The sequence below is a fragment of the Gadus chalcogrammus genome, chromosome 18, assembly GCF_026213295.1.
Source record: "Gadus chalcogrammus isolate NIFS_2021 chromosome 18, NIFS_Gcha_1.0, whole genome shotgun sequence".
In the NCBI taxonomy this organism is placed as follows: Eukaryota; Metazoa; Chordata; class Actinopteri; order Gadiformes; family Gadidae; genus Gadus; species Gadus chalcogrammus.
This window is the reverse complement of record NC_079429.1, coordinates 5,221,050-5,248,568: the sequence shown is the minus strand read 5'-3', so window position 1 is coordinate 5,248,568 and position 27,519 is coordinate 5,221,050. Positions and strand designations below refer to the sequence as shown.

Genomic DNA, 27,519 nt, shown 5'->3' with positions numbered 1-27,519 from the left:
GAGACACCAATGAATCACCCAAGTGACAGTTGTAAGAGGAACGCCCATCTAATGAGTTGCATGCCTCCTTTCCATACGAATCGAAGATTTTTTAAATATTTAGTACAGATAGTTTGTACAACACAAAATATCCATATTTGTATTTACTCCTGAACCAAATGCTGTCCAATCTTTAGATTCGTATTCAAGATATTCAGCGTTTTTTTGTGCTGTTATGCATCATATATCAAAGGGGACGCCGCTGTTTTGAATTAACATGTTTATTTTAGTTACTGAAAGGTTTTCCATGAAACATGTTTTTTCCCTTTAAGCGGAACTATTCACAGAGATCCGTGCTGTCTGCGGACCGCTGAGCCGAGCGGACCGCAGCTCGGCTCAGCAAAACAAACCACAACAAGCGAGCATCCGGTCCACAAAACAACAAGACAGTCACGCAAGGCTGCTAACAGGACAGATTACCATGGCCCCGGTTCAGCTCTAGGTTACACAACCCCGAGGACGATGTAACCGCACCCGGCACAAACAGGTCAGGGTCTGGATTGGTTTGTCTTTATATAATACATTGATGAGATTATTAAAAGAACCGATGCTAGCTAACTGGCTAACAGGAACGCCCAGGTACGTGGATGCTCGATATCGATCAGGATATCGATCTGATAATGTGGTTCTGGTGATGACGTACCGAAGGCATATAACCTTTAGTGGGTGAAAGACATCAGCTCAACCCCTTTCGCCACAGTGTTTGAAAACCTGCACGTAAGTGAGACTAGTTGTTACACCTGCAGGGTGAGTAGAGTCCATGTAAGACCTACATGGTGATTAGAGTAGAGTCCATGTTGGACATACAGTAGTTATTAGACCTGCATTGCGAGTAGATGTAAGACCCTCATGGGGAGTACAATAGACTAGAGTCCATGTTGGACATACAGTAGATATTTGACCTTTATGGTGAGTAGAATGGAGTTGAGTAGATGATGGACCGTCTTGCTGACTGTCGGCCACATCTGTTTCTCTAAACAGCGAAGTACCTCAGTCTCATCATGCCGGGCATGGTGGCCTTCGGTCGCCGGTGGGGGATCGCCAGCGACGACCTCGTCCTGCCCGGGGCCTTCGAGCTGTTCCTCCGAGTGATCTGGTTCGTTGTAAAAACAAATCCTTGTCTGATGGTTTATGCATGTCCTTTACAAATGGATGGACAATCATTATGGACGTTCACACGTCCCAACCTTTCAAACTCAAACGCACCCGTTCACTGTCGTCCCTCAGGTGGATCGGAACCCTCGTCCTGTACAGCCTGCACAAAGGCAGCTTCGACTGCCCCGGCGGGGGGGTGCTTCACGGCTACCTGGTGGTGCTGCTGGTCCTACTCGCTCTGGTCATCCTGTCGCTGTGTGCCATCATCTACGTCAGTGCTCAAGGTGAGAAACCCGTGGCTGTCAGGATGCATAACGGCACAATTTGTTTCCAAGTTCCTAAAGACCTTCCCTTATTGACCCGTTGCTGTCGGATCCAAAGTCTACAGCGTTTTATAGAGAAAGGCTTTTGGTTTCCCCAGGTACCATTACCAACCCGGGCCCCAGGCGGTCCATCCCGGTGCTGGTGTACCTGCGAGCGCTGCTCTATCTCCCGGAGATCGTGTGGGCGTGTCTCGGGGCTATCTGGGCGTCGGCTGACAGCCAAGGCTGCGACCCCGCCACGGTGGGGGCCGTCATCGCTGCGGTCGTAGCGAGGTAGGCTCATCCGAACTCGACAGCGGAAACTATTTCCCCAAATAATATTAGACCTTATTTTTCTAGATGGCAACAAATATTTATCCTCGCATAGCCTGACGCACAACACACAAGCTGACCTCAGAAGTAAAGGGTCTTGTGATTAGACACGGCTGGCCCATGTACGTCTACTTCAACCCGCTCACAGGCTGATACAAGCTGAGCTGAGACTGGCAAACCGGTGGTTATTAATATTCATTTCTGATGCAGAAATACAATGATTGTTCACAGATCTGCATTATTAATACAGATAGTGTTTTAATAATAACAACAACATTGCCGCGATGAAACCTTTGAGTCTTTTAGCGGTACTGCAGTCTGATGGGGGGCAGACTTAAATGCGACACTCGTACCCTGACTGTGGTGCTTGCTGCAGCTGGATCCTGCTGCTCTCCACGGGGCTGGGCGTGGTGTTTGTCTTCGACCCGCTGGGCGACTCCCGGCCGCGGCCGCCCGCCCCGGAGCAGCTGGGCGTGCGGGACCTGGAGAGCAGCGAGGGCAGCCAGTTCCTGTCCACGGCGCGCTCGGTGGCCACCCAGGTGTGGGAGAGCCGGCTGCGCCTGCTGTGCTGCTGCCTGCCGCAGGACGAGAGCCACCGGGCGGCCTTCTCCAGCATCGCTCAGCTCGTCAGCGGCTTCTTCTCTGTGAGGAAAACATCTCTCTGTGGGACTCTGGTTCTCTCTCTCACTGTCTCTCTCTCCCTCTGTACCCTTCTCTCTCTCTCTCTCGGTCTCTCTGTCTGTCTGTCTGTCTCTGTCTCTCTGTCTCTCTGTCTCTCTGTCTCTCTCTCTCTTTGTCTGTCTCTGTCTCTTTCTCTGTGTGTCTCTCTGTCTGTCTCTGTCTCTGTCTGTCTGTCTGTCTCTGTCACTCTGTCTCTCTGTCTCTGTCTGTCTGTCTGTCTCCTTTTTATTTATTTAACTGTTGATTACATAACATTTCATATGCTTCCATTCTCTGCTTGTGTGTGTTGTGTGATAACAGGACACAGACCTGGTGCCCAGTGACATTGCGGCTGGACTGGCTCTACTTCACCAGGAGCAAGACAAGATGGCGCACCACCGAGATCCGGACGACATTCTGGCCCATAGCCCCTCCTCCCCCATTGTAAGAGTGTGACTGCCAGCCTCATCATGTGACTGGTACTGGTCACTGTGGTTTTGGTATCCGGGGTTTATTAACAGTAGTAACAACGTCAGACTGGTTATGTTTGTTTTAAGCTCATCCGTTTACAAGTTAGAACAACTTGAGTCCACACGGAATGCATCCACCGAAATATTTTGCAAACTCATATTTATGTATTTATTTAACATAATTATCCTTGGTACGGCAATGTTTCAGCGCCGTATCACCGGTGGGATTCAGCTCATGATGTTTGACCATATGTCCTGCGTCCCTGTGCCTGCAGGAGGCCGAACTGGAGGTGGAGCTGGGGCAGGCCGCCCACTGCATGCAGTTCGCTGCCGCGGCATATGGCTGGCCCATGTACATCTACTCCAACCCCCTCACTGGCCCCTGCAAGCTCAGCGGAGACTGGTAAACCGGTGGTCAATAGCGTTCATTGAGATGCATGTCAGGGAAACGGACGCAAAATTGCAACGATTGTTCACAGTTCAACAGATTCAGTGTATTAATAATCGACAAACAAACATCAACATAAAACAGAAGATGAATGGGTGTACTTTTGACGTGGCTTTTTAACAGCGTGTGTGTGTGTGTGTGTGTGTGTGTGTGTGTGTGTGTGTGTGTGTGTGTGTGTGTGTGTGTGTGTGTGTGTGTGTGTGTGTGTGTGTGTGTGTGTGTGTGTGTGTGTGTGTGTTGGCATGGTGTGCGTTCAGCTGCAGGAGCCAGGCGGCGGAGTACGACATCGTGGGTGGAGATCACCTGGGCTGTCACTTCTCTTCCGTGCTGCTCAGCACTGGCCTGGGCTACAGGGACTTCATCTACGTCAGCTTCCACAACCAGGTGGGCGAGAGGCTGGGAACGGGCCGGCCCTCCTTGGGTCTGCTGTCCCAACAGAGCATCCAAATGGATCACGTGAAGGGAATACACTTTGGAATACACTCAGGAAAATAAGATTGCATATAAAGTCTTTTTGACAAATGACATGGTCACAAGTGTAAATCCATGTTCAGTAGCAGTTATCTCAGTTATGTGAATTTTGTGAACTGTGAATCTCAACTTGTATGAACTGAACTTGTTTTTTTTGTTTTTTATTTATGGGATTGTAACTATTTCACAGAAGTCAAACCCCATAATGAATGACCAGTGACCAATGTACGCGATGTGTTGCAGATCTACGAGATCCCCTTCTTTGTGGCCCTGGATCATAAGAGGGAAGCTATACTGGTGGCTGTCCGTGGAACGCTGTCACTAAAGGTGAGTCCCACCTCATCTACCCCTGCCACCACACCACCACAACATAGAAAACACTCACAGAAAAGGCGTTGCTCATTTCTATATGCTTCCACTTTCTTAATATACTATTTTGCTGTAGTCTTGTAGCTCACTATTCAAGAGGATACCGTTGTTTTATTTAATTTTGTACTCGACTGTCGCTAGTAGTTGTCTTCTAACTCAGCGACCGGCTCACGTCCTGTGCCCCTCTCTGTAGGACGTCCTCACAGACCTGTCGGCCGACTGTGAGAACCTGCCAGTGGACGGGGTCTCTGGGACCTGCTACGCCCACAAGGTGAGCCCACGCCCGGGCCGCGGGCCTCCTGGTCAAAGCAGAGGCGGCTTGGTCATAGTGAGACCGATAGAGGGATGGGGATGGGCAGAGAGGACCGGGGAGGGTGAGGAGGATTTAGATGGAGACAGATGTATAAAGGGAGAGAGAGATGGAGGGATTGAGATGGGATTGAGATAGGAGTTGTTCGAGCAACGTATGGAGAGGTGTGGCATATGGAGAGATGGAGACTGACAGAGTGACACAGACAGAGAGACACAAAGATATACATAGACAGATGAAGGATGAGAGACCGATAGCGAGACGGCTGTAGTGAGAGACGTATGGAGAGTGGAACTGACGGCGAGATTGGATCCATGAAGTGCGTGCGACGGACAGAGAGCGGGAGATAGAGAGACATGGAGTGAGACTCGGATACTAATGCTATGTTTGTCCGCTCCATGCAGGGCATGTCCCAGGCCGCCCGCTACATCTACAGGAAGCTAGTCAACGACGGCATCCTCAACCAGGCCTTCGCCATCGCCCCGGTAACGACCCACCACAGAGGACCTGTTGATGAACGCTGAATGAACCGTAGATCAACCAGCCTCTGTTCTTTACTCCACTGCTTCACTGAGTCGCCTCGTACTAAATAACCCTTTACACTTAGTTATTCCTCATGGAGCAATTTGGTTAGTTGTTAATTAAAGTGCGTACCTATCGTATGTTGTGCGTCCTTGCACTTAAAAATAGTACTCAGCATTGTGTAGCATCTTATCCTAACCCTTACCCTATCTTCATTGTATAAGGGGAATGGGTTAACCTAGCCATTGTTAGTACTTGCCACTTGGTTCTATGAACATCCTTACTGTACCGACAGAGATATGTCGTTGGTTCTCTTTCTTCTGACAAACTGACTTGTTTTAAGTCTCTTTGGATAGAAGCATCTGCTAAACGCGAAAAAAAAGTTGCAGTTCGATTTTCAACTTTCTTTTTCCATGTAGGCCGCTATAACGTCCGATGACTCATGTGGGCCCCGGTGATGACGTTGTGTGTTTGGTGTTGTTTCTCTGCGTCTCCAGGAGTACAAGCTGGTCATTACCGGCCACAGCCTGGGAGGGGGCACCGCCTCTCTGCTGGCCGTCCTCTTGCGTCACTCCTTCCCCAACCTGCAGTGCTACGCCTTCTCGCCACCAGGGGGACTGCTGAGGTGAACTTTCCACTCGGCTGACTGGAGTTACAGGCTGACATAGGCCCAATCCCATTTCTACCCCTTACCCCTTCCCCTTACCCCTCCCCCTTGTTTTGAAGGGGTAAGGGGTAGAAATGGGATTGGGCCTTATGCTTATGAAATGTAGAAACCTTTAGACCTTTACCTTCATGTAGAAACAGTCGTGTCTCCGGAACACTAAACCTGTTAGTTTGTGAACCTCGCAGAAAGCTCAGCCTGGCGAGGTAATGTAATAATACTGTAATGTTAGACATCAGAGGTAACTGTCTCTAATGCCTCTTTTCGTTTCCTCCTGCAGTAAAGCCCTGGCCGATTATTCAAAGGACTTTGTGGTTTCTGTTGTGCTGGGGAAGGACCTAGTGCCCAGGTGAGCATGAGAGCATAATCTGGGCATACCCCCCACTGTGTGTGTGTGTGTGTGTGTGTGTGTGTGTGTGTGTGTGTTATAGTCCATCCTTTTCATGCTTGGTCTTGCTCCATGTGTTGGAAACAGACTCAGCATTCCTAACATGGAAGACTTGAAGAGGAGAATCCTCAAAATGGTGTCAAACTGCAACAAACCAAAGGTGCGGACTCCTCCAAACCCCATAGCACACACATCCACTATGAAGGATTACAATTCATTTAGTTTTTAGTTTGTTTTCTCTAACAGCATATTTATACCAAAGTTTAACAAAACTGATTTAGAAATGTAAAACATATGTGTTAATGCATGTTGAAATGCAAATAGAGCTAGTTGAAGTTCATCAACAGGTGATTATTATCCAAATCAAAACTGGAATTGAATAAATTATTTAATCCCAATAGAACAAAACCATTCGCTGTACTTTAGTCCTGTCAGCTGACTTTCTCTCCCTGTGTGTGTGTGTGTGTGTGTGTGTGTGTGTGTGTGTGTGTGTGTGTGTGTGTGTGTGTGTGTGTGTGTGTGTGTGTGTGTGTGTGTGTGTGTGTGTGTGTGTGTGTGTGTGTGTGTGTGTGCCCCCCCCCCCCTCAGTACCGTATCCTGCTGCAGGGCTGCTGGTACGAGGTGTTCGGGGGGGAGCCCGACGACTCGCCCACGGAGCTGGAGCACCAGCGGCTGGAGGAGGAGCTGAGCCAGCCGCTCCTGGGGGAGGAGTCTCTGCTGGTGCGCCACTCCACGTCCTATCAGAGCCTGGCCTCCGACGACTCCCCCGCCCACGCCGCCACCCACCTGCCCCTCTTCCTGCCCGGCCGCGTGCTGTACCTGACGGAGGACGGGCCCTCCCGCAGGTGGCTAGAGCCTGGGGCTGGAGTAGAGTCTGACACCCACAAGGAGCCAACGAGAAGATAGTAAAACATTAACCACGCTCCTTCTCCCTCCTTCTCCCTCCTGCTCCCTCCTTCTCTCTCCTGCTCCCTCCATTTCCCTCATTCCTTCTCCTCCTCCCTCCTCCACCCTACTCTTCCCCCTCCTCCCTCCTTCCTTCTCCTCCTCCCTCCTTCCTTCTCCTTCTTCCCTCCCTTCCCCTCCTCCTCCTCCCTCCTACTCCCTCTCTCCTTCCCTCTCCCCTCTCTGCTCCTCCTCCTCCTCCCCCTCTCTCTTCCTTCTCCTTCCTCCTCCTCTCCCCCCCTCCCCCCCATCTTCTCCTCCTCCTCCTCTTCTCCCTCCCCCTCTCCCCCTCTCCTCCCCCCCCCCCTCTCCTCCTCCTCCTCCTCCTCCTCCCTCCCCCTCCCCTCTCCTCCCCCACCTCCTCCCCCCCAGGTCCTGTTTCGCCCAGGTCCGGTACCGTGCCGAGTGGTCCAGCGAGGCGGCGTTCCGCAGCGTCCTCATCAGCCCCCGGATGATGGCCGACCACATGCCGGACGCCGTGCTCCGTGCGCTGCGCAGCCTCACCGCCGACCGGCCCTTCAACCTCTGCCCATCCTCCTCGTCACTCGGCAACAACCACCACTACGTCATCTGAAAGCCACCCCGTGGCCCGACGCCGTCTCGATCGAGACCCCTGGTTTTGTCCGGTTTTCTTTGGGGTCAGAAAAAACTCTTCCTGGGTCTCCAACTCCACCCTGGCCCCCCCCCCCCCCCGCCCCCCCCATTCCACGGGCCCCAGCGTCGGGGCCCTTCCTGTTCCTTACGGATCCGGCCCCAGGCTTTCCTTCCCCAGAGCCAGAGGGATTTGAACTCTGCTCTCCGTGTTCCAGGGACGTCAGGGAGCGGTTGCATGGATGTACGGCAGGAATGAGTCTGAACCTGTCGCCCAAACTTCTGGGCAAACCTGATTTTCCCCCACGAGGACGGGTCTGACGGAGCACTCATTTTAAACTCCCTGAACTCTGAGTTTGACTCGCACTTTTTAGTTTTTTTCCATTTTAAATTTAATGTATTCATGATTCAACAGCCAATTCTAAGCAGGTGAAAAAAAATATAATACCTTGCCACGTGGCGTGGGCATTGATTGTGCGCTGTGTACAGCAGTGTTCGCTTAGCCATGCAGTTTAACTGCACTTTTAAGTGTTATCACTTTAATTTAATGTTTGTGTGTGAGTGCTGTAGTGTTGGTAGAGACTCGTGCACCTCGCAGGCACATCCACCACATGCTGCGACCACAGCTCAGCTGCCCGCAGGACCTCCACACCCACGCAGATGCCTGCAAGATGAGGGGGAGGATATTAGCTTGCCAACGCATGGACTTGTGTTCCTCGGTTCCTGTGGTTTTGTCTCGTGTTTGAATGTCTTAAAAAAAAAATCAGGGTGTTTTAGTGCCTAATGCATCGCAGAGAAAAAATAACTGAGTGTTTGATCCAAATTCTATAAACGTGACGGGTTTACATTTCAGTGTAGGTTTACAACGGAGCATGCATTGCAGCCCACTTTTTTTGCTTAGAACAATGGATGTAAAATAGTAATATGATATCCTGTACTTGTGGAAGGCTGTGGACATTTTATCAGTTGTTAGAAACTCGGACTCCTGAGATGTATGCACAAGTTTTCAGATCTGAGAAAAAAATGCAAATGAATAAACATCACACATATTTCAGCCTCGATGTTTTTTTTTTTTTACAAAAACGTGTAAAACCAAATTATGAAATATAATACTTTTTTTTCCCGTATGTCGTGTGTTATTCAAAGTTACAATAATCCAAAACCGGGATTTGGTGGGGGTCGTCCCATGGCGTACTGAACCGATCACCAAGTTCAGCCCGTCGAGTCCGTCCCTCCCAGGCGCAGTGCTGGACTGGAAGGAGGGCCACTGACGTCAGAGGCCAGCCCATCGACAGGAGGTCCGCCGTGACGTCAGAGGCCAGCCCATCAACAGGAGCTCCGGCGGAGTCGCAGCAACAGGGAGAAGAGGAGCCAACTTAAGACTTTCCAGTTCCGCTAGCGCGCCCAGACCAGCCTCCCCAGGCGGCCCCCCCACCGCCGTCCCCTGTGCGCACCGCTATACGAGCGGTCCTGAAACGTAGCGCGGCTTTCTCAACACATGTTGCTGAACTTATATCCCAGGGAGATCACTGAGTTGTCCCTAAAGTAGCTCAGAGGAGGGGGGTGAAGCCGAAGAGCTTCGGCTAACCCGTTAGCTGGGTCCGAACGGACTGAAGCGAAGGGGAAGGAAATGGAGCTGGACGACGTGGTGCTGTACCAGGACGACTCGGGCGCCTCGGACATGATGTCCGAGCGCGTCTCGGGTCTGGCCAGCTCCATCTACCAGGAGTTCGAGCGGCTGATCGGCCGCTACGACGAGGACGTGGTGAAGCAGCTCATGCCGCTTGTGGTGGCCGTGTTGGAGAACTTGGACTCGGTGTTCTCCATCAACCAGGAGCACGAAGTGGAGCTGGAGCTTCTGAAGGAGGACAACGAGCAGCTGGTGACACAGTACGAGCGAGAGAAAGCCCTTCGGAAGCACACCGAAGAGGTAAGGTCGACCCGGACCCCGTGTTGTGTGTCGGTCGTTAGGAGTCGCTGGACACGGAACATGAGTCCCTTCTGCAGGCCATTGACCGTCTGGTACTGCTGCTCCAGCTCTGTACTGAGTGGGTGCACGAACGGGTTCTTTGGGTCTTAGCATAGTTTTGTAACAATCTATTCCCTGTGTTGCTGTGGGATTTGGTTGGTGTGAGAATGCATGAAAATCAGCGGGGTGTCTCTACTGTTGCGGCCGAGTGCAGCCTCTGTGCACTACAGTCTGATGGACATCTGCAATGGGGTGCCCGACTCCTTTGAAATTCAAACTAAACTTTTTGCGTATTCACAATGAACACCTGCACGTCGTAATGCATCTCCTGTTTTTGCATTGATTCTGCAGCCTTGTCCGTTCCCACAGTTGATCTCTAAACTAATGCCAAATAGGTCAATCTTTTAATGCTCATGGTATAACTATTTTGTGATGCTCATGGAAAAGATGAATTTGCAAGTTTTCTTTTAGTCCATATTATAAGCATATTAATAATAATAGGCGTAATCTTTACTTGTATTAATATGCTGTCTACGCAGTTAATATACAGTTGTTAGTTTAGTTTTCTACTAAAGAGACTATAGAGTTCCAGCTTTGCTTAACTTTGCGTTCTTGGGCACCGTTTGTATAACCTGTTCACACACCAGTCAAACACCCCGACTGGAATCAGCAGGATAAGGGGCTCTTATGAACGTCCACTGGGGTGTCACTGGTCAGAGCAGAGCGTCCACACTGGTGTCACTGGTCAGAGAGTTGTCCAATGTGGTGTCACTGGTCAGAGCGTCCACTGTGGCGTCACTGGTCCCACTGGTTCCCGGACCAGAGATGGGTTTCAAATCCGACCAATCGCTGGTCTCAAAACTGTTGTTTTCTTTTGAAAAACAAATAAAAGTTACATTTATTCAAAAGCATAGAGTTCAACAATTGGGAAGGAATGCCGATTCAACTCCGAAATGTGACAGTTTCATTAAATTCAATATCACCACCCTGACGCATTCAGGCATTCAAAAGTTAATATGCAAACGTATGACCAAACGTATGAAGGCTACAAACGATGCTTAATGCAAGACAGCTCCTGTCTCCTCAAAGACTATTCTGAGTCAAACATGGCGGGCAGTGAACGCTTATTCACACTCTCCTTTTTAGCAATAACCTCATCCTTAACACATCTTGCTGCATCACAAAAACAAGCATCAGTCACTCTCTCAAAACGTCTCTCTGATCCACCATACGAGTAATGTCACCAGCGAAGTGTTTGTGTTCCTGCCGACCAGAAAGGTCCCAGCCAAGCAGCCGTTGGTTTTAGCAGGCCAGGGCAGACGCTGACAGCATTACCACCGATAACAGCCTTGCCCTGGCTCTGGACATGGGAGGATTCCCTGTGGCTGCGGCCGCTGGGAACTCTCCTTCAGGTGGAGAGACACAGGGGGATGGTTGTAGAGCCACCTCAGGTCTTCACCCCGCGGGTGGGGACGGCGTTAACCCCTCCCGACGCCACATGCGGAATGGGCCACAGGGTGTCGGGTTAATAATTCACACTGGGCGGGGTGAGGGATGCATATGGTCGACCGATGCTTTCACATCTTTGCCAACTTCTGGAACGTTTCCAGGGTGGGGTTTTACAGACGAAAACAATTTAGACCGTTGATTGTTTTATACCTTGATACCTTGATACCGTATATACGGAATATGGAGTCACGATGACAGTTGTTTTCCGGTCTTAACTGTATAAAACAACTTAATACTTGCTAGTCCGATCCCCAGCTCCTCCTAGCTGAATGTTGATGTGTCCCTCTCTGAGCAAGACACTTAACCCTAACTGCTCCTGACGAGCTGGCTGTCGCCTTGCATGGTTGGCTCTGCCGTCGGTGTGTCAATGTGTGTATTAACACATGTAAGTCGCTTTGGATAAAAGCGTCTGCTAAATGCCCTAATTGTAATTGTAATGATAAAATAACAGTATCTTATGCTGTTGGTTACACCAGAAGCGGTCGTCTTGAGTTAAAACAGTTCATACTATTACTCATGATCACATTCTCAGGGAGTGAGTTCCATTCAGCTACAATTCTTTGGCTGAACAGTGAGCCTTGCTGATCGAGCCGCTTGTAAATCTTTTGGAATCATAGTGTTTGTATTCAGTCAGCCTTTAATTGTCATCCATAATTTGACATTGTAATATATAATATAATAGTACAACAATAAGGTTGTATTGTTTTTACAAAGCAACTGCACAGAAAGTGAAACTAAATGTATTTTTAAAATTGCGGGGAGTTAAAAATAAATGAAAAATACTTTGTGGTGTTGGATTTTGCAGCTCTGTCGTGTCATCACAACCTATTCTGTGATTTATAAGCAGACAGAGTCGTCTTGGGAGAATCGCATTGTGTATCCGTGCTATGCATTACACGCCAACGTCATGCACACTAACATGCATGTCCTGGGGAACCACCAACCAGCTAACCCCAGAAAGAAAGACTCCTGTCAGGGTAGACTCCATCGGCCCCTCTTAGCTCAGAGCGCTGTGAAGCAAGGGTGCATTTGACACACACACACACACACACACACACACACACACACACACACACACACACACACACACACACACACACACACACACACACACACACACACACACACACACACACACACACACACACACACACACACACGCTGGCTCTATCTAGAGGAATGCATGACAGTTCACTCACCATATTGTCCCACACTGGTTAGTCACGTGAATGTATGATCATGTCCCTCCCTGCCCACTCCCCCCCCCCCCCCCTCCCTGAACAGGGCGGGCCCGTCCTCATGTGGGACGCTTCTTCCACGCCTGTTGAATCATCTCAGCGGTGATCTGGGCTCAGCCTGGTGGACTATAGACCAGGCGCATATTACAGGATGGTCTGAGCTGTGGTGGCTCCTGTTTGGTCGGGCGGTTTGACTCATGACTCATAATGTCTGTATAGGTCACCAGCTCACTGCCGAGGCCTGCCTGCCAACGTAGTGGTTTGGCCCGGGGTCATAACAGTAGAGCGGAGCGAAATAACAACAAACTATGATTTATTCTTTCCCAGATTTAATCTGTACTTTTAAAAGATTTAGAACAGCCTCCGTAGCAGCGTCCATCTTGTCTGTAGCCGTCGCAATTGTTGCTACTACCCTAGTTGGTAACAACACACACCTCGAAAACAGCTTGAGAACAGTGTTCGGCCCGCCCGTGACTTGATTGGCTAATCATTACTCCCGCCCGTGACTTGATTGTCTAATTAGTCCCCCTGCAGCACTCATTGGACAATTGCTTTTTCAACCCAGAAGCCGCTGTTTCATGTCACGATGACAGACCGGAATCGATCAGTGATTCCTGAAAGAAACGTCTCGTTCACTCTCCGTCTGGCCGAACCGACGGGAGAGGGAGAGGGAGAGGGCCAGGCAGGAAGTCCTCTGGACAAACAGCCTTCTCCCCCTGGAGGAATCCCTCTCTGTGGGGAGAAGCCCTTCCCTCACAACAATGTCCCGGGCCGGGATAGTCCGGGGGCATGACGTCAGACCCCGGGGTGAGATCAGAGGTTATCTGGGGGTCTACAGCTGACGGGATCGGCCTTGGCTTCACCGAGACCCTGTTGACAACCCCCCTATTCCCCTCACAACCCTCTTAAGCACTCATTGTGTGTTGTACGTCCTGGCACTTAAAAATAGTACCCTAGCATCCTATAGCTTCTTGTCTTAGCTATCTTAGTTGTTTACGGCGAATGGGTTAATCTAGCGATTGTAAGCGCTCAGATTTGGTTCTGAACATCTCTACTGTACCGACAGCGATATATTTTTATTTCTCCTTCTTCTGACAAATGTACTTATTGTATGTCACTTTGGATAAAAGCGTCTGATAAATGCTCTAAACGTAAATGAGAAGTTCCAGTTCAGGCACGCGAAGCAGAGCACAACACTCCAGGTTTCCTTTGGGGGTTTTTACTATCAGGTTCATGGTTAGGGTTAGGTGTGAATGTTGCTTCGAGGCGTTGAACTGACACCATAAAGGACATTAGTAATGGAACCGTCACAAATGAGGGATAATTGACCAGCATGCGTGCAGGAAAAACTTCAGTAGCAGTAGTGGGTTATCTGTTGTTGCAGTTTGAGACTTTCTACGATCATTCACATGATCACAAAGTCTTTCCAAATTTGTCAAAGTAGGATATTATTAAAACCAGATGCTTCATGATTTATAACAATTCAAGAGAATATCTACTATTGGAGCCGTGACCAGCAGTATAAAACCGTTAACCGTATGGTTAACTCGTCTCTCCGGCTTTCGCTCCGAGCCATTGAGGAGATTATTGTGTGTAATTCATGGATTATTGCCATAATCAAGATTTTCTTGGAATCAGTTATTCCATACACATAAGTGCGCATGCGCGCACACACACACACACACACACACACACACACACACACACACACACACACACACACACACACACACACACACACACACACACACACACACACACACACACACACACACAGGCCCCACTACAGCTTGGGTCCAATAAGTCCCCCGATTTGGCTCCAGTGGCCTTCTGATCTCTGGCTCCTAGGATTCCCAACAGCGCTAAAAACCACAGAACACTCTGAGTGTCTCTCTCACACTCAATGAAGTGCCAATAGAGAGGGAGGGAAAGAGTGTGAGAGAGTGTGTGTGTGTGTGTGTGAGGGGGTGAGTGTGTGTGTGTTTGGTGGGGACGACGACGACAATGGGAGCGTTATTTACCAGTCGAAGGGGAAGAGAGGAGGCAAAAAACACTAGTTCTCTGGATCGCTATCTTATTCGTGTCCCACGTCATGTGATAAAGCACAAGGTGTGTGTGTGTGTGTGTGTGTGTGTGTGTGTGTGTGTGTGTGTGTGTGTGTGTGTGTGTGTGTGTGTGTGTGTGTGTGTGTGTGTGTGTGTGTGTGTGTGTGTGTGTGTGTGTGTGTGTGTGTGTGTGTTAAGCCAGTCCACTCCTTATAAACTGAAATGGAAAGCGTGTTTTGAAGACCAGCCATTTAGATTGAAGCTATGCGTGGAAAGTCTTTCTCTTCTTCTATGGTCAGACTGTGTGTTTCCTTTAATCCAGTTGATGTACAGACTGACCCTATGACATGTATGTGTTGCTAGTTGAAGGCCTCTGACACTGATGCGGAGGGTCTCTTAATTCTGTTAACAAACGTACACAGACTTCTGTCTGTCGCAATGCTAATGCTCTTAGTCGACTTGCATGAGAACACGCACGCAAGCACACGCACACACACACCCCTCCACATGCCATCCCTACATTAATGGATTCATTTGTTTTGATTAACAACCTCAACACAGTGACGTGTGTGTGATATTTCACAAAGCACAGAGTGCAGAGCTCTGATATTTGAATCCATCCCGTAAACAAAGTCAAACAAGCAGAAGTCCTGTGTAGTTATTTCTAATCTGATGAATAGCTTAAAATGCTGACGACCTTTGACCTATTCTGCAGCCCCCTCTCATCCTCCCTCCCTAATGCCTCCGATCTCAGACGTTTGCCCCCAGACTTATAGTGCTGCTGAGCGCCTGATCTGCTGCCCTGAGCACCTCAGGTTCTCTGGAGGAACGCTCCCAGCTCCTAACTAAGATAGGGTGTAGATATTCTAGGATTGTACGTTTAGGTGTAGATGTTGGAGGTCTAGGTGTGTAGATGTCACAGGTTTTGGTGTAGATGTAATAGGTTTAGGTGTAGATGTTGTAGGTTCGTAGGTTTAGGTGGAGTTGTTCTAGGATTGTAGGTTTAGGTGTAAATGTTGTAGGTTTAGGTGTAGATGTTGTAGGTGTGTAGATGTTATAGGTTTAGGTGTAGATGTTGTAGGTTTAGGTGGAGTTGTTCTAGGATTGTAGGTTTAGTGTAAAAGTTGTAGGTTTAGGTGTTAATGTTGTAGGTTTAGGTGTAGATGTTGTAGGTTCAGGCGTATATGTTGTAGGTTTAGGTGTAGTTGTTATATGGTTGTAGGTTTAGCTGTAGATGTTGTAGGTTTAGGTGTAGATGTTGTAGGTTCAGGTGTAGATGTTGTAGGTTTAGGTTTATATGTTGTAGGTTTAGGTGTAGATGTTCCAGGGTTGTAGCTCTAGCTGTAGATGTTCCAGGTTTGTAGCTTTAGCTGTAGATGTTCCAGGGTCGTAGGTTTAGGTGTAGGTAGACGTAACCGTTGATGTGCAACAGTTAAAAGGCGTTCTCCTCTGCCTGTCGCCAGGCCACAGAGCACCTCACACTGCAGCCCCTAGACGTGTTCGGTGTGATCAGCACCACGAGTCCTGTGTGATGTCTGCCGAAAGAATGGAGCCCTTGTGTCTCTGTGAGAACCTGAAGGAGGGCAGGGGGGGGGTCGGTCACCTGAGCTTACAGCTGGCCTGCCATCCCTGGGCTGTAGGCCCACCGGCTGCTGATATACGGCCCCCCTGACTAAACCCTGTGGAGGGCAGAAACCGCCGTTTATTCGTCCTGTTCGTGTTCGTCGTACGGCCGTGCTGTCGTTGTGTGGATAAACACATTTAGCCTCTCTGCGTTACTGTGGTATATAGGGTACACTGAGATGAACAGACGTTACTCTGTAGTATATTGGGTATACCCAGATGAACAGACGTTACTCTGTAGTATATTGGGTGGGTATAGGCCTACTCAGATGAACAGACGTTACTCTGGTATACTGAGATGACTCTCGACATGTTTATGGTCAACACAGGCAAATGGCACTGCAGCCTAGCACTCATACATCAACAGGTGTAGGTCAGGATAGGTAGGTTCTTGTAGACGGCAATAGAATTACTGCCTCTAGTGGTCCGATATCAGATCGATATATCACTCTACAATAGTTAGATTAAGCCTGATAAATGTAGTGCCATCGGCTGTCTGTCTTGGGGTCAATAAAACAGCTGTTTACTGGGGAGTGCAGTGTGCATTGGTTGGATGCCAAAAAGTTCAGCCCCCATTCTAGGTCAATGATTTTGATATATTTCTCATAATGTAATTTATTTCTTTGTTTGGTTAGAGATTTAGTGGCTAGTTAATCTCCATTGGTTTTGTGAAGACCCACTGACAGTTTAATTTAATTTAAGAGTTATTAAGGATTTAATTTAATACGTTTTGGTTACTGTGGGGGCGGCCATTTAATTCCCGTCCTTTGAGTTGAATACTAATACAATATCGTTTTCCGCTGCCGTTTGCAAAGAATCTCAACCAATGGTCGTCCACAACGTGACATCTACATCTTTGTAACGTTTGAACGCAAACCATGGTTTTTACAGTGTATGGTGCGACGCACAAACAGTTCCCCAATTGCAGTTCCCTCCTGTGATCAGAGTTCCTAGGGTGTGGAGAAGGATAGAGTACATTTACATCAGAGCATTTAGCAGACGCTTTTATCCAAAGCGACTTTCAATAGGTACATTTATCAGAAGAAAGTACAACAACAATATGTCGCGGTAACGATGCTCATAGAACCAAGTGCCAAGCACTAACAATCGTTAGGTTAACTCTTTCTCCATACACAAAAAAGATACCTAGGATACGATGCTAAGTACTATTTTCAAGTGTAAGTACGTACAACGTACATTAGGGATGCAAATTATCGAGTAATTCATTAATCGATAGTTGTTTCATCTTATCGATCGATGATCGATTAATTGATAAGCGGCAATTCTTCTGAGAAGCTGAATTTCCTTCTGAATGTGACACATTTAGGTGGTAATTCAACGAAGTCGTTTAGTTGTTGTACTTTAAAATACTTCCACATATTGTGCATTTGGCGTCTTTGTCGTCATTAACCAACTTAAAGTGGCTCCATACTGCACTCCGTTTTGCCCTCTTCATCGTGTCAGTGTCCCGCTTTTCGTTTGTCTTGTCCTGCCGTGTTCCAATACCCGTACTGTCCGTACTTACTAGCCAAAATTTGAGTACGCAGTACTCCAATTCAGATCCGGCGAAAAGAAGTATACTTCAAGGACCCGGATGCCGTACTCAAAACGGGCTAATCGTGAAGTGTGGATCGAAGGACACTCCCCGTACTGAACGGCAGCCTTCTTAGCTACGTAGCAGAAGAGGCGGAGCCAGGCAAAGCCAAAGTCGGCGCATTTTCCACATAGCCTGCATTAATAGAGTCATTTTGTAGTTTTTATAGTTTTTATAGCTTTTTATAGCTGCTAGGCGTAAATAGTTCACCGTTCAAAGCGGGATGTTTATTGCGGGGGAGGAGCCACGGCGGCAGTCGTGATCGTAATTTCCGGTTAGTGCACCACGGAGTACTCGATTTGGAACAGCACTCACATTTGAAAAATTAACGTAGTAGCCAGTGCGGATAGTATACTTCCTTTAAGTATACTCATGGAAGTACAGGTATTGGAACACGGCACTGCTTTGCTTGTGTTCCCGCTTGTGTTCCCGCGTGTGCGTCAAGTACGTCTGGCGTCAAGTGCGCCCTCACGTGGACGGTTGGGGAATTACGGGTTAAAATGCGATTAATTGCAAGTAATTTATTTTAATCGAGTAATCTCTTATCGACAATTAATCGATAATCGATTAATTGTTTGCATCCCTAACGTACATAAGTGCGTAACATTAAGTGCCAGGACGTAAAAAATACAATAAGTATACAGTACATGGTAGTACTGATCAGCAGCTCCTAAGGAGAGGCCAACAACATAATGTCATTAGTTTCATTAAATTAAATGTATGTTGGAAAGTACTTCTCCAGTAAGTAGCCAATAATGCATCGTACATATTGCGCCGGAAAGAAACGTTTGTATCGAGGACGTGCCCTCAAACGCCATCGCATGAGACGGGCGGCGCTGACGATCAGTCTTCGGCCCTCCGGCGTTGATCCAACAACTTCTGACCCGGAGGAGGAACACGCGGCGCCTCCGTGAAGGAAACCTTTCTGCAGCGCCGGCCGCCTGCCGATGAGCCCTCGAGCATAGCGTCAAGAACTGCAAAGCGTCAAGAACTGCAAAGCTTGACCTTTTTTAACCCAACTCCTGAAAACAATGTGTCTCTGCTGGGGCTACTGAAGCAGCTTCCTCCCGTGGTACTGAGGATGCCCATGTGAGCTGGTTTGTTGTTGTTCTGAATGAATATCTTTGTTCATATCAGGCCTGGGGGTCTGCTGCTCTTTATAGCACCGGGTTCAACCAACCATAAAATGCTTTTCTACTGGGAGAGTGGGTCCGAAACATACTGGCCCCCCCAAGACAATCTTTACTGGCCCTCACTTAAGTTATTATTACATAAGCATGTCTTTTGCCACACGAAATGTTTAATGTTTTATTCAACCCAACCCTCAGGGAGGGACGCGTTGTGTTTTTATCTGTTATTTGTGCTGAAGTGTCGACACTAGAAGCTGCAACAACACACTTCACTGCTGAATGAAGAGTGCTGCAGGCCAGGGGGGAGGTGGGCTGGCCAGACGCTTCCCTGGCTGACTGACACGGACAGACACGCACACGCACACACCCGTGTGGTGTGTTGGTACAAGGACTATAATACCTGACTGATAAAATAATATTGTGGATTATATGACACGCACCGCACTGTCACACACATGCAAACCTTGCATAAGTAACATGACGGAGAGAGCAGTGCATATAGCGTTATGACAGCTGCTGCAGAGGGGAGCAGCCTGGAACAAACCATTTCCCTCAGCGATCACTGGACTGTACCACATGTCTGCATACAATTGTTCTTTGTGAAACCCCCGAGAACACATGGGACCCACACTGAGAGAATGAGATAGACTCACTGTCTACCACTAGGATAGTCATTACCGTAAACTGGCCTTCCATGGTCTGGGGTGAGGTTACTGTTGGCTGCCCTTATTTAACTTCAGGCTGTGTGTGTGTGTGTGTGTGTGTGTGTGTGTGTGTGTGTGTGTGTGTGTGTGTGTGTGTGTGTGTGTGTGTGTGTGTGTGTGTGTGTGTGTGTGTGTGTGTGTGTGTGTGTGTGTGTGTGTGTGTGTGTGTGTGTGTCCGTCCATTTTAGAGACTTGCTAATGAAGTCATTGTCTAACTCAGTTTCCATTGAGTTAGACAATTTCCAACTCAGTTTACTATTTTCCAACATGAGGGACACACACACACACTCACCAAGACGCGTGCTGGCCACCTGTTGACTGCGACGTGGTATTGAATGACACCCACAATAGAGGTGGACCTTTCGGTGTCAGTGTGATCTCACACAACCTTGTTCATTATGCCCTGCTGAACGGTACAACATCTCTAATCGTAACAGTCTCGGCCTCACGTACCCGCCTCAGCACGTCTGTTAACGGTTCACACTGGGGAAAGCCCAGGGTCAGAGAGGTTGGACTGATGATAGAAAGAGGAAGTGACCTATTTGGGTTCCGCGCAGGTGTGTCACATTCTCCCCTCTCGTCACGCTATAAATCACCCCGTTGAGTTCATGTTGCGCACGAAAGACGGTGGGTAGAAGGCTCTCTCCCTCTCCAAAGGTAGATTGTCCTGGAGGCCTCAGACAGAGGGTTTAACGCCTGCTCTCTCTCTCCTCCTCTCCAGAGGTACATTGTCCTGGAGGACTCTGGGTTTAACACCTGCTCTCTCTCCCTGTTCTCCAGAGGTACATTGTCCTGGAGGACTCCCAGGATGGAGAAAAGAAGGAGCTGCAGAGTCGTCTGGTGTTGCTGGAGTCTCACACGCGTCAGATGGAGCTGAAGGCCAGGAACTACGCAGACCAGAGTAAGTCCCCCCCCCCCCTCCCCTGACTCAGCCTTCACACTCATCCACTCACACACTCACTCACTCACTCACTCATGTTTCCAATCCGTTCAGCCTGTATTTGTGTTCCAAAGTTAACATGTTGGTAAGGTCAACATGTTGGCAAGCAAAGACCAATAGTGAATGCAAGGTATTTTTAATTTTTTGGTATTAAACCGTTGTTTAACCAGGTCAAAGTCCCATTGAGATCAACGTCTCTTTTTTAAGAGAGACCTGGCAAATACTGCAGCATAAAACCAACTAACTTCAACTTCACACAAACGCATGGAGCCCTTTAAGGCCTGAGACCTGCACCACTGTGGGGAGCTATCCTCTGAATGCGTGGTGCCACGCAAGCGGTCCGTGTTCATTCTGCTGGTTGAGCCTTGTGATGGGTTCATGCCGACTGCAAGTGGTCTGGGTGCCGATGCTCTCGTTTTGAAACGCCTCTTGCATCGATGTGTGAGTGTGGTTGCGGGGCTCTTAGTAATAGAGAGAAGTCGTGGTGTGTGACGTGGTGTGTCTCCAGACCAACACTTTGGCGGAAGAGAACCAGTGCTCTCAACGCTCTCCCAAACCAGCAGGACCGGCTGAGCAGCACCGCCAGTGTTGGCAGGCCTCACGACTCAGGCCGTATCAGTGCCTCTGCCTCCCTCTCTTCCTCCGAGGCTGATGTGGTTTAACGGCCTCTTAACAGCCGTGACTCCTGGACATCACACCAGTCCAGGTTCCCATCTCCTCCCCGCCATACTTAGAGCGGAACGCGCTACGGTCCAGCTGGGAGGGTGGGACAGACGTCAGTGATACCTGAGAGAGACCCCAGTGGGAGGAAAGAGGAGTCACTCTAGAGTCTAGACCAACATGTTGAGAGATAACGTTTACTCTGTTTGGCTGTGGGACTTAACACAAGGACTATAATACTTGACTGTAACCATAATATTGTGGATTATATGAGCACTTCTTTCTGAACACGCGACACTGGGGGTGAGCCGGAGTGAGTTGAAGTTAGGGCTGGGCGATCAATCAAATTTTGATCGCGATTTCGATTATAGCGTCAAACGATCGCAAAACTAATATAATCAAGTTCTCTTTTTTTTATTTTTTTTATTAAATGTTATATAGAACAGCTGGATACATATCTGTACATTATTTTAGATTTGAACATTTTCTATTTGACCCTTTTGTGTATTTTTTTAAGGCGAAAATTTCAAAGTTCTCAGTTACAAAGTGTATAATAATCGTGATTTCACTATTGACCAAAATAATCGTGACTATGATTTTTTCCATAACCGAGCAGCCCTAGTTGAGGACTCCCGCCGGGGTAATGTGTGATGCTTTACAGAGTCTTAACCACTAAACCCACATGATGTGAGTGTGACTGCACAGCGCACGGCCGCGTGTGACTGCCTGTTCTGTCTCATCGGCCGAGCAAAACACACACAGAGCTCCACAGAAAACGTTGAATTTCTCAGCGGTTTCAATTTCTTTTACAATTCCCGGCGTGGGTTTGCTTCCTCATTCGCTCTGGGTTTTTGTGAAAAGGTTTTTAAAATAGTGTTTTGCAGAAGTGGCACACATGTGTGATAGCTCAGGCATAACCTTGCTCCGCTGGGTGGCGGGTAAACATGAACGGGACCGCAAAAATCTCAACGCTCACTCCAAACGTCTAAACACCCATTATATTCTCTGTAATGTCAAACGCACATTATATTCTCTTTCATGTTCTTGTTAAACCCACATTATATTCACTCTAACATGTTCATGTTAAACCCACATTATTATTCTCTGTCATATTCATGTTATCCTACATTATATTCTGTTTGTCAGGTTCATGTTGAACACGCGTTATATTCTCTGCGTCATGTTCATCCCACCAGAGCTTCAGAGAATGCGTACGTCTACGTTGTTGCATGTAAACACGGCACAAAGCTTCATAAGTCGTGGCCTCATCCACGAGTGACTAAGCAGATTAATACAAAAACATGAAAACGAGAGACTTGGCGACAGCTCAGTGCTGACATAAAATAAGCTCTCAGAACTTAATACTTGGTACTTAACTGCTAAGCCCCTCTCCTAACCTGGTGCCTAACCCAATTAGTTTTACCTATAACCCAGATTCTCAGCATAATCATGAAGTGCCTTTTATTCATTAGATTGAGTCCAAAATCCTCAGGAGTACAGTTCTTAGTGTGTGTGCTTAACTCGCTCTGTGCTCGTGTGTTAAATGCTTTTCTTGAGTCTCGAGTTTCGACAAACGGGTCTAAAATGACTTTTCTTTCCCTCCCATCTTCGCCACCTGTTGATATCCAGGTCGATTGACACGCATGGTTAGCTTGAGTTTAGCTTCTGTCACAGTCCAGTAGCTCTGACTCCATGTTGACCGATCGCTAAAGTGATGGTTACACACAGGGTGCTATAGTATGGATGCTGTGTGTTAAAATGACGGATAAAGATGTCATTGTGGGGACCTGTGTTTCGCCCCTGTGCAATTTGGTTTTATTAATTAGTGATAATGTAAAAGATTAGGTCTTTGGGTTACTCCCCATTTAATTTGACGGGGCCCTGAACAAATGCAGGCAGGCAGGCTGACTGACTGACTGACTGACTGACTGACTGACTGACTGACTGACTGACTGACTGACTTTCTTTGTTTAATTACTTTTTCTTGAGCCATTGTTTGGTTTGAACTGTTGCATAGTGGTGTGGTGTGAGGGCCTGTGGTCCTCCATCTGGTTTGCTGGGGAGGCCTTTTATCGTAGCACTGAGGACCCCTAGTGGACGTGAACTGGTATTACAGCAGGTAGAAAGGGGCCACAGCAACTCGAATTCTAAGGAAGGAATTGTTGATTTGATCATCATTTTAACCTGAACAATTATCGTTTCTCCATAAATAAAGGAACCGTTTTGTTGTCAATGCTTTCGTCACAGAGAATTTCCTGATGGTCATACCTCCATAATCATACAATGTATTTTATGCTAGATGTCCATTTTATTCGCTGGTTACTTAATTCCTTTTCAATGGGATTTGCTTTCAGTGTTTTTAAATTGTTGTTTACTATTCTGTGTCTCTCTCTCTCCCACTCGCTCCCCCTCTCTCCTCCCCCCCCCTCCCTCTTCCAGTTAACAGACTAGAGGAGAGGGAGGCCGAGCTAAAGAAGGAGTTTACATCCCTACACCAGAGACACACAGAGGTATGCTGGAAAGAAACACATATTGTCCAGATCTCCCACAATGTTCTGGAAGATGGTTTCCCGCCACTTGAACAATATATATTCTACAGTAATTAGAAAATGTAGTAACTAGGATCGGTTTCATTAAATAGAATTCCGTGAGGTTTAAAGTTAATGGGATTTTTTTATGTGCACAATTTGTGTTATAATTGTGTCATAATGTAAGTCTAAAATGTATTTAACATCATATATTTATTTTATATATAATAAATAATTTCTACCTGCCTTTTAAATCATGAAATGGTTGCACCACATAGAGAATATGACCTCAAACAAGCTAAAAATATTGAAGACTGTATAGATCATGGAGGTCTGTTTAAGACCTGTCACATGCACACTGGACTGAGGTTCATAACCAATCAGGTTGGGCCTGTCACATGCACACTGAGCTTTTTAGCCAATCAGGATGTACCTGTCACATGCACACTGGACTGAGGTTCATAGCCAATCAGGATGTACCTGTCACATGCACACTGGACTGAGGTTCATAGCCAATCAGGATGGGCCTGTCACATGCACACTGAGCTATATAGCCAATCAGGATGTACCTGTTACATGCACACTGGACTGAGGCTCATAGCCAATCAGGTTGGGCCTGTCACATGCACACTGAGGTATATAGCCAATCAGGATGTAACTGTCACATGCACACTGGACTGAGGCTCATAGCCAATCAGGATGTGCCTGTCACATGCACACTGAGCTACATAGCCAATCAGGTTGGGCCGGTCACATGCACACTGAGCTACATAGCCAATCAGGTTGGGCCTGTCACATGCACACTGATCTACATAGCCAATCAGGATGTACCTGTCACATGCACACTGGACTGAGGTTCATAGCCAACCAGGATGTGCCTGTCGCATGCACACTGAGCTACATAGCCCATGAGGACGTGTCTGCCCCAGCTGTTCCCAAAACACACACAGCTAAGGCATCACAGCCAAAGGCTCAAATGCAGGCCGTTGTGTGAAAATAAACAACTATACATTTCCATGTGCCCAGTAATCGATCGCTATAACATTTAACTTGAAGATGAATTCTCCTCTGTACGTACACTCCCACCACATCTACACTGATCCCTGACTAGCCTTTTGGGAAAGTGTTTGGATGGTGTTTTATTTGTGCCGACCCCCCTGTGTTGTGGGACAGATGATCCACAGCTACATGGAGCACCTGGAGCGAACCAAGCACCAGCACGCCACGGCCGTCACCCCCAGCGAACCCGCCGACACCGGGCCCAGAGCACGGTGAGAACCCCCCCCCACCCCCACCCCGACCCACCAGAACCCTAACCCTAACCCTGAACCATCACCACCAGAACTACGTCACCCCCACCCTGACCACCAGATAACACATCCGAACCACATGCTCCAACCCAGTGATATCCTTAGTGGGAGGCTGTTCGTAGAGAGAGGACGTTTGAGTAGCCACGGTGTGAGTGCTGTTCTTGGCTCCGTCCCTTCCCCTCTTTGGGCGGGAGTCGGCCAAGAGCCGCTGCTCTGAGCTCTGAGGTCCTGAGTTGTACGAGGGAACAACCAGGATGTGAACGCAGTCCAGGCCTGTGATACTACGGCTCGTGCTTTGGCCGTGTGAACTTCAGTTGTTGGCATGGTGTGAATGACTTACCAACATGTGATTATTTGAACGAAACATTTTCTGGTTCCTCTGTGCCTTCACGAGTCCCACGATGGCCACAGTGAGAGGAGCTCTGACCAGTTCAGTCCTGCCCTGTGCAGACTTTATCCTCTGTATTTCATAGCCAGGCAGTCTGGCCCCTGGGGGGGGACGGGGGGGGCCTTTGTGGTGGGACTGAAGCCCGGTGCCCCCCCAAGCACCCAGCTCTTTGTAACCTCTCCGTTCTCCTCCCTGGCCTCTGACTGGCTGCCAGCTAACTGGCGACCACACGGGCCAACCCACACCTCAGTGCGGGCCTCCCGTATCGCAGCCAATCAGAGCGGCCGAGCGGGCCTGCCTCAGCATCTGTGAGCGACTGTGTGTGAGAGGGAGAGAGAGAGAGAGAGAGAGAGAGACAAAGGGAGAAGAAGGGAGGGAGGGAGGGAGGAGAGGGGGGTTCCCTTCAGAGAGCCAGAGAGTTCTAGACCCCACAGTGAAACCAGCGCAGTCACAGCTACCCTGGCCTAGCGGGAACACAGTTAGACAACAGCGGGATCACCGTGGCTACCGTAACACACTACTGTCCCTCAGGGGAGGAGGAGGAAGAAGAGGAGGAGGAAGAGGAGGAGGAAGAAGAAAAGGAGGGGGAGGAAGAGGAAGAAGAGGAGGAGTCATGAGTGTGCGGTTGCTCATGTTTGTGTACCTCTGCTCCTCTGATCCGTGAAACAGCCGCTGGGATTAGTCCTGTTGTGACGGCTGCTGGAGCTGCACTCGGCCAACATCACTTTCCCTCCCGCTGTCTCACTCCCTCCCTCTGTCTCTCTCCCTCCCACTCTCTCCCACGCTCTCTCTCGGTCTAAATCCGTCTCCCTCGCGCTGTCTCTCTTCTCCGGCCTAGCGCTGTTTACCTCCGACATCCACCGGGGTGGTCTCTCTCTCGCTCTCTCTCTCCTTCTCGGAGGACTTCTGACAGCGCTCCCTCGTCTTCCTCCTCTCGACCGGAGAGCCAGCATCCCTTGTTTTCCTTCTTCCGGGGTCTTCCTCGGTCTGCAAACGCTGAAAAACGACTCTGCCAGAAGAGCACCGACTCCAGCTCCTGTCGTCGTGACAACCCCCCGCATCCCTCTTTCCTCCCGCGGCTCCGAGCCCCTTTGGGACCCCCCCCCCCCGCCGGGCCATGCCCTGGGGGTAGGAGGACATGAACCCCGGGTGCATGCTGCTGCTGGTGTTCGGCTTCGTGGGGGGCGCGGTGGTGGTGAACTCGGGCCGTGCTGGGTCCTCCCTCTCGGTGCTGCTGCTGGTGCACTACTCGGTGTCCACGGGGGGGCTGCCCTCCCTCTGCACGCCCATACCCCGGCCCTGCAGGTACCGCCCGGCGCGCGTGGATGGAGGGGGGGTGATGGTGGTGGTGGTGGTGGTGTTGTTGTTGTTGTTGTTGTTGTTGTTGTTGTTGTTGTGGCCATGTGACCTCAGAACAGAGCCGTTGCAGGCGACGCCATCATCTGGCGTCCGCGGTGAGCTAAGTGGACGATTGGTCGGTACTGCTGCCCACATGCCCTGTGTGTGTGTGAGGCATGTGCGGTGCTATGCTGTCGTCAGCGTCGTCCGAGGGGGGAGGGAGAGAGAGAGAGAGAGAGAGAGAGAGAGAGAGAGAGAGAGATGAGAGAGAGAGAGAGAGAGAGAGAGGGGAGGAGAGAGGAGAGAGAGAGAGAGAGAGGGAGAGAGAGAGAGAGAGAGAGAGAGAGAGAGAGAGAGAGAGAGAGAGGAGAGCGAGGAGAGAGAGAGAGAGAGAGCACACACCCCCACACACTACCCCCTGCGCGCGGCAGGGGATGACAGCACTGCGGCTCTGCTACCTAATCAATGTTCGCAGCCAAGCCCTCTCGGGGGGGGGGGGGGGCTTCCTGTTTCCTGGTTATGAAGCCGTTGGTAAACAGACTGTTATTTATATAGCGCTGTTCAAACCAGTGGCCAATATGCCTACTCTCACCTACTAATGCACACATTCACACACCGAGCGTCGGAGTCACCAGGCAAAGCGACAGCCAGCTCGTCGGGAATTCATTCAGGGTGAGGCGTCTCGCTCAGGGACACCTCGACACTCAGATAGGAGGAGCCGGGGATAGACACCAGCAACCATCCGATCAGCAGCCCGACCCCGCTCTACCTCACCGAGCCCGCATTGCCTGCCCTGTCCGTATCGATTCTAACCCTGCCCATTACAGAGCGAACTACGCAGCACGGAGCCAAACAATAAAAACGCTGCCCTGCCTTGTGACCTCTGGGCGATGGAACAACTATTGTCCCTCGCTGGCTTTCAAGTGCCCCACCACT

At 49.1% G+C, this 27,519-nt stretch overlaps 2 protein-coding genes across 3 annotated transcripts; both read left to right on the top strand.

Annotated features, from left to right (window-relative positions):
- Window positions 1–133: 133 nt before the first annotated feature.
- LOC130371533 (diacylglycerol lipase-beta-like) lies at window positions 134–8,751 on the top strand. Of its 2 annotated transcripts, none has more exons than XM_056577343.1 (16): window positions 134–526; window positions 1,021–1,135; window positions 1,267–1,418; window positions 1,556–1,730; window positions 2,146–2,413; window positions 2,751–2,873; window positions 3,175–3,302; window positions 3,605–3,731; window positions 4,062–4,145; window positions 4,381–4,458; window positions 4,902–4,982; window positions 5,517–5,644; window positions 5,964–6,032; window positions 6,159–6,231; window positions 6,660–6,916; window positions 7,389–8,751. In XM_056577343.1, the coding sequence occupies exons 2-16, from the start codon at window positions 1,041–1,043 to the stop codon at window positions 7,588–7,590; spliced, it is 2,040 nt and encodes a 679-aa protein (XP_056433318.1). In that variant the 5' UTR covers window positions 134–526; window positions 1,021–1,040; the 3' UTR covers window positions 7,591–8,751. The 2 variants fall into 2 exon arrangements, with proteins under 2 accessions (XP_056433318.1, XP_056433319.1); XM_056577344.1 differs by lacking the exon at window positions 134–526 and adding an exon at window positions 533–756.
- Window positions 8,752–8,917: 166 nt separating this feature from the next.
- On the top strand, window positions 8,918–25,557 carry LOC130371759 (C-Jun-amino-terminal kinase-interacting protein 4-like). Its single transcript, XM_056577621.1, has 5 exons — window positions 8,918–9,537; window positions 20,200–20,320; window positions 23,459–23,529; window positions 24,721–24,818; window positions 25,269–25,557. Exons 1-5 carry the CDS (start codon window positions 9,238–9,240, stop codon window positions 25,555–25,557), a joined length of 879 nt encoding a protein of 292 aa, XP_056433596.1. The 5' UTR covers window positions 8,918–9,237.
- The last annotated feature ends 1,962 nt before the right edge of the window (window positions 25,558–27,519 follow it).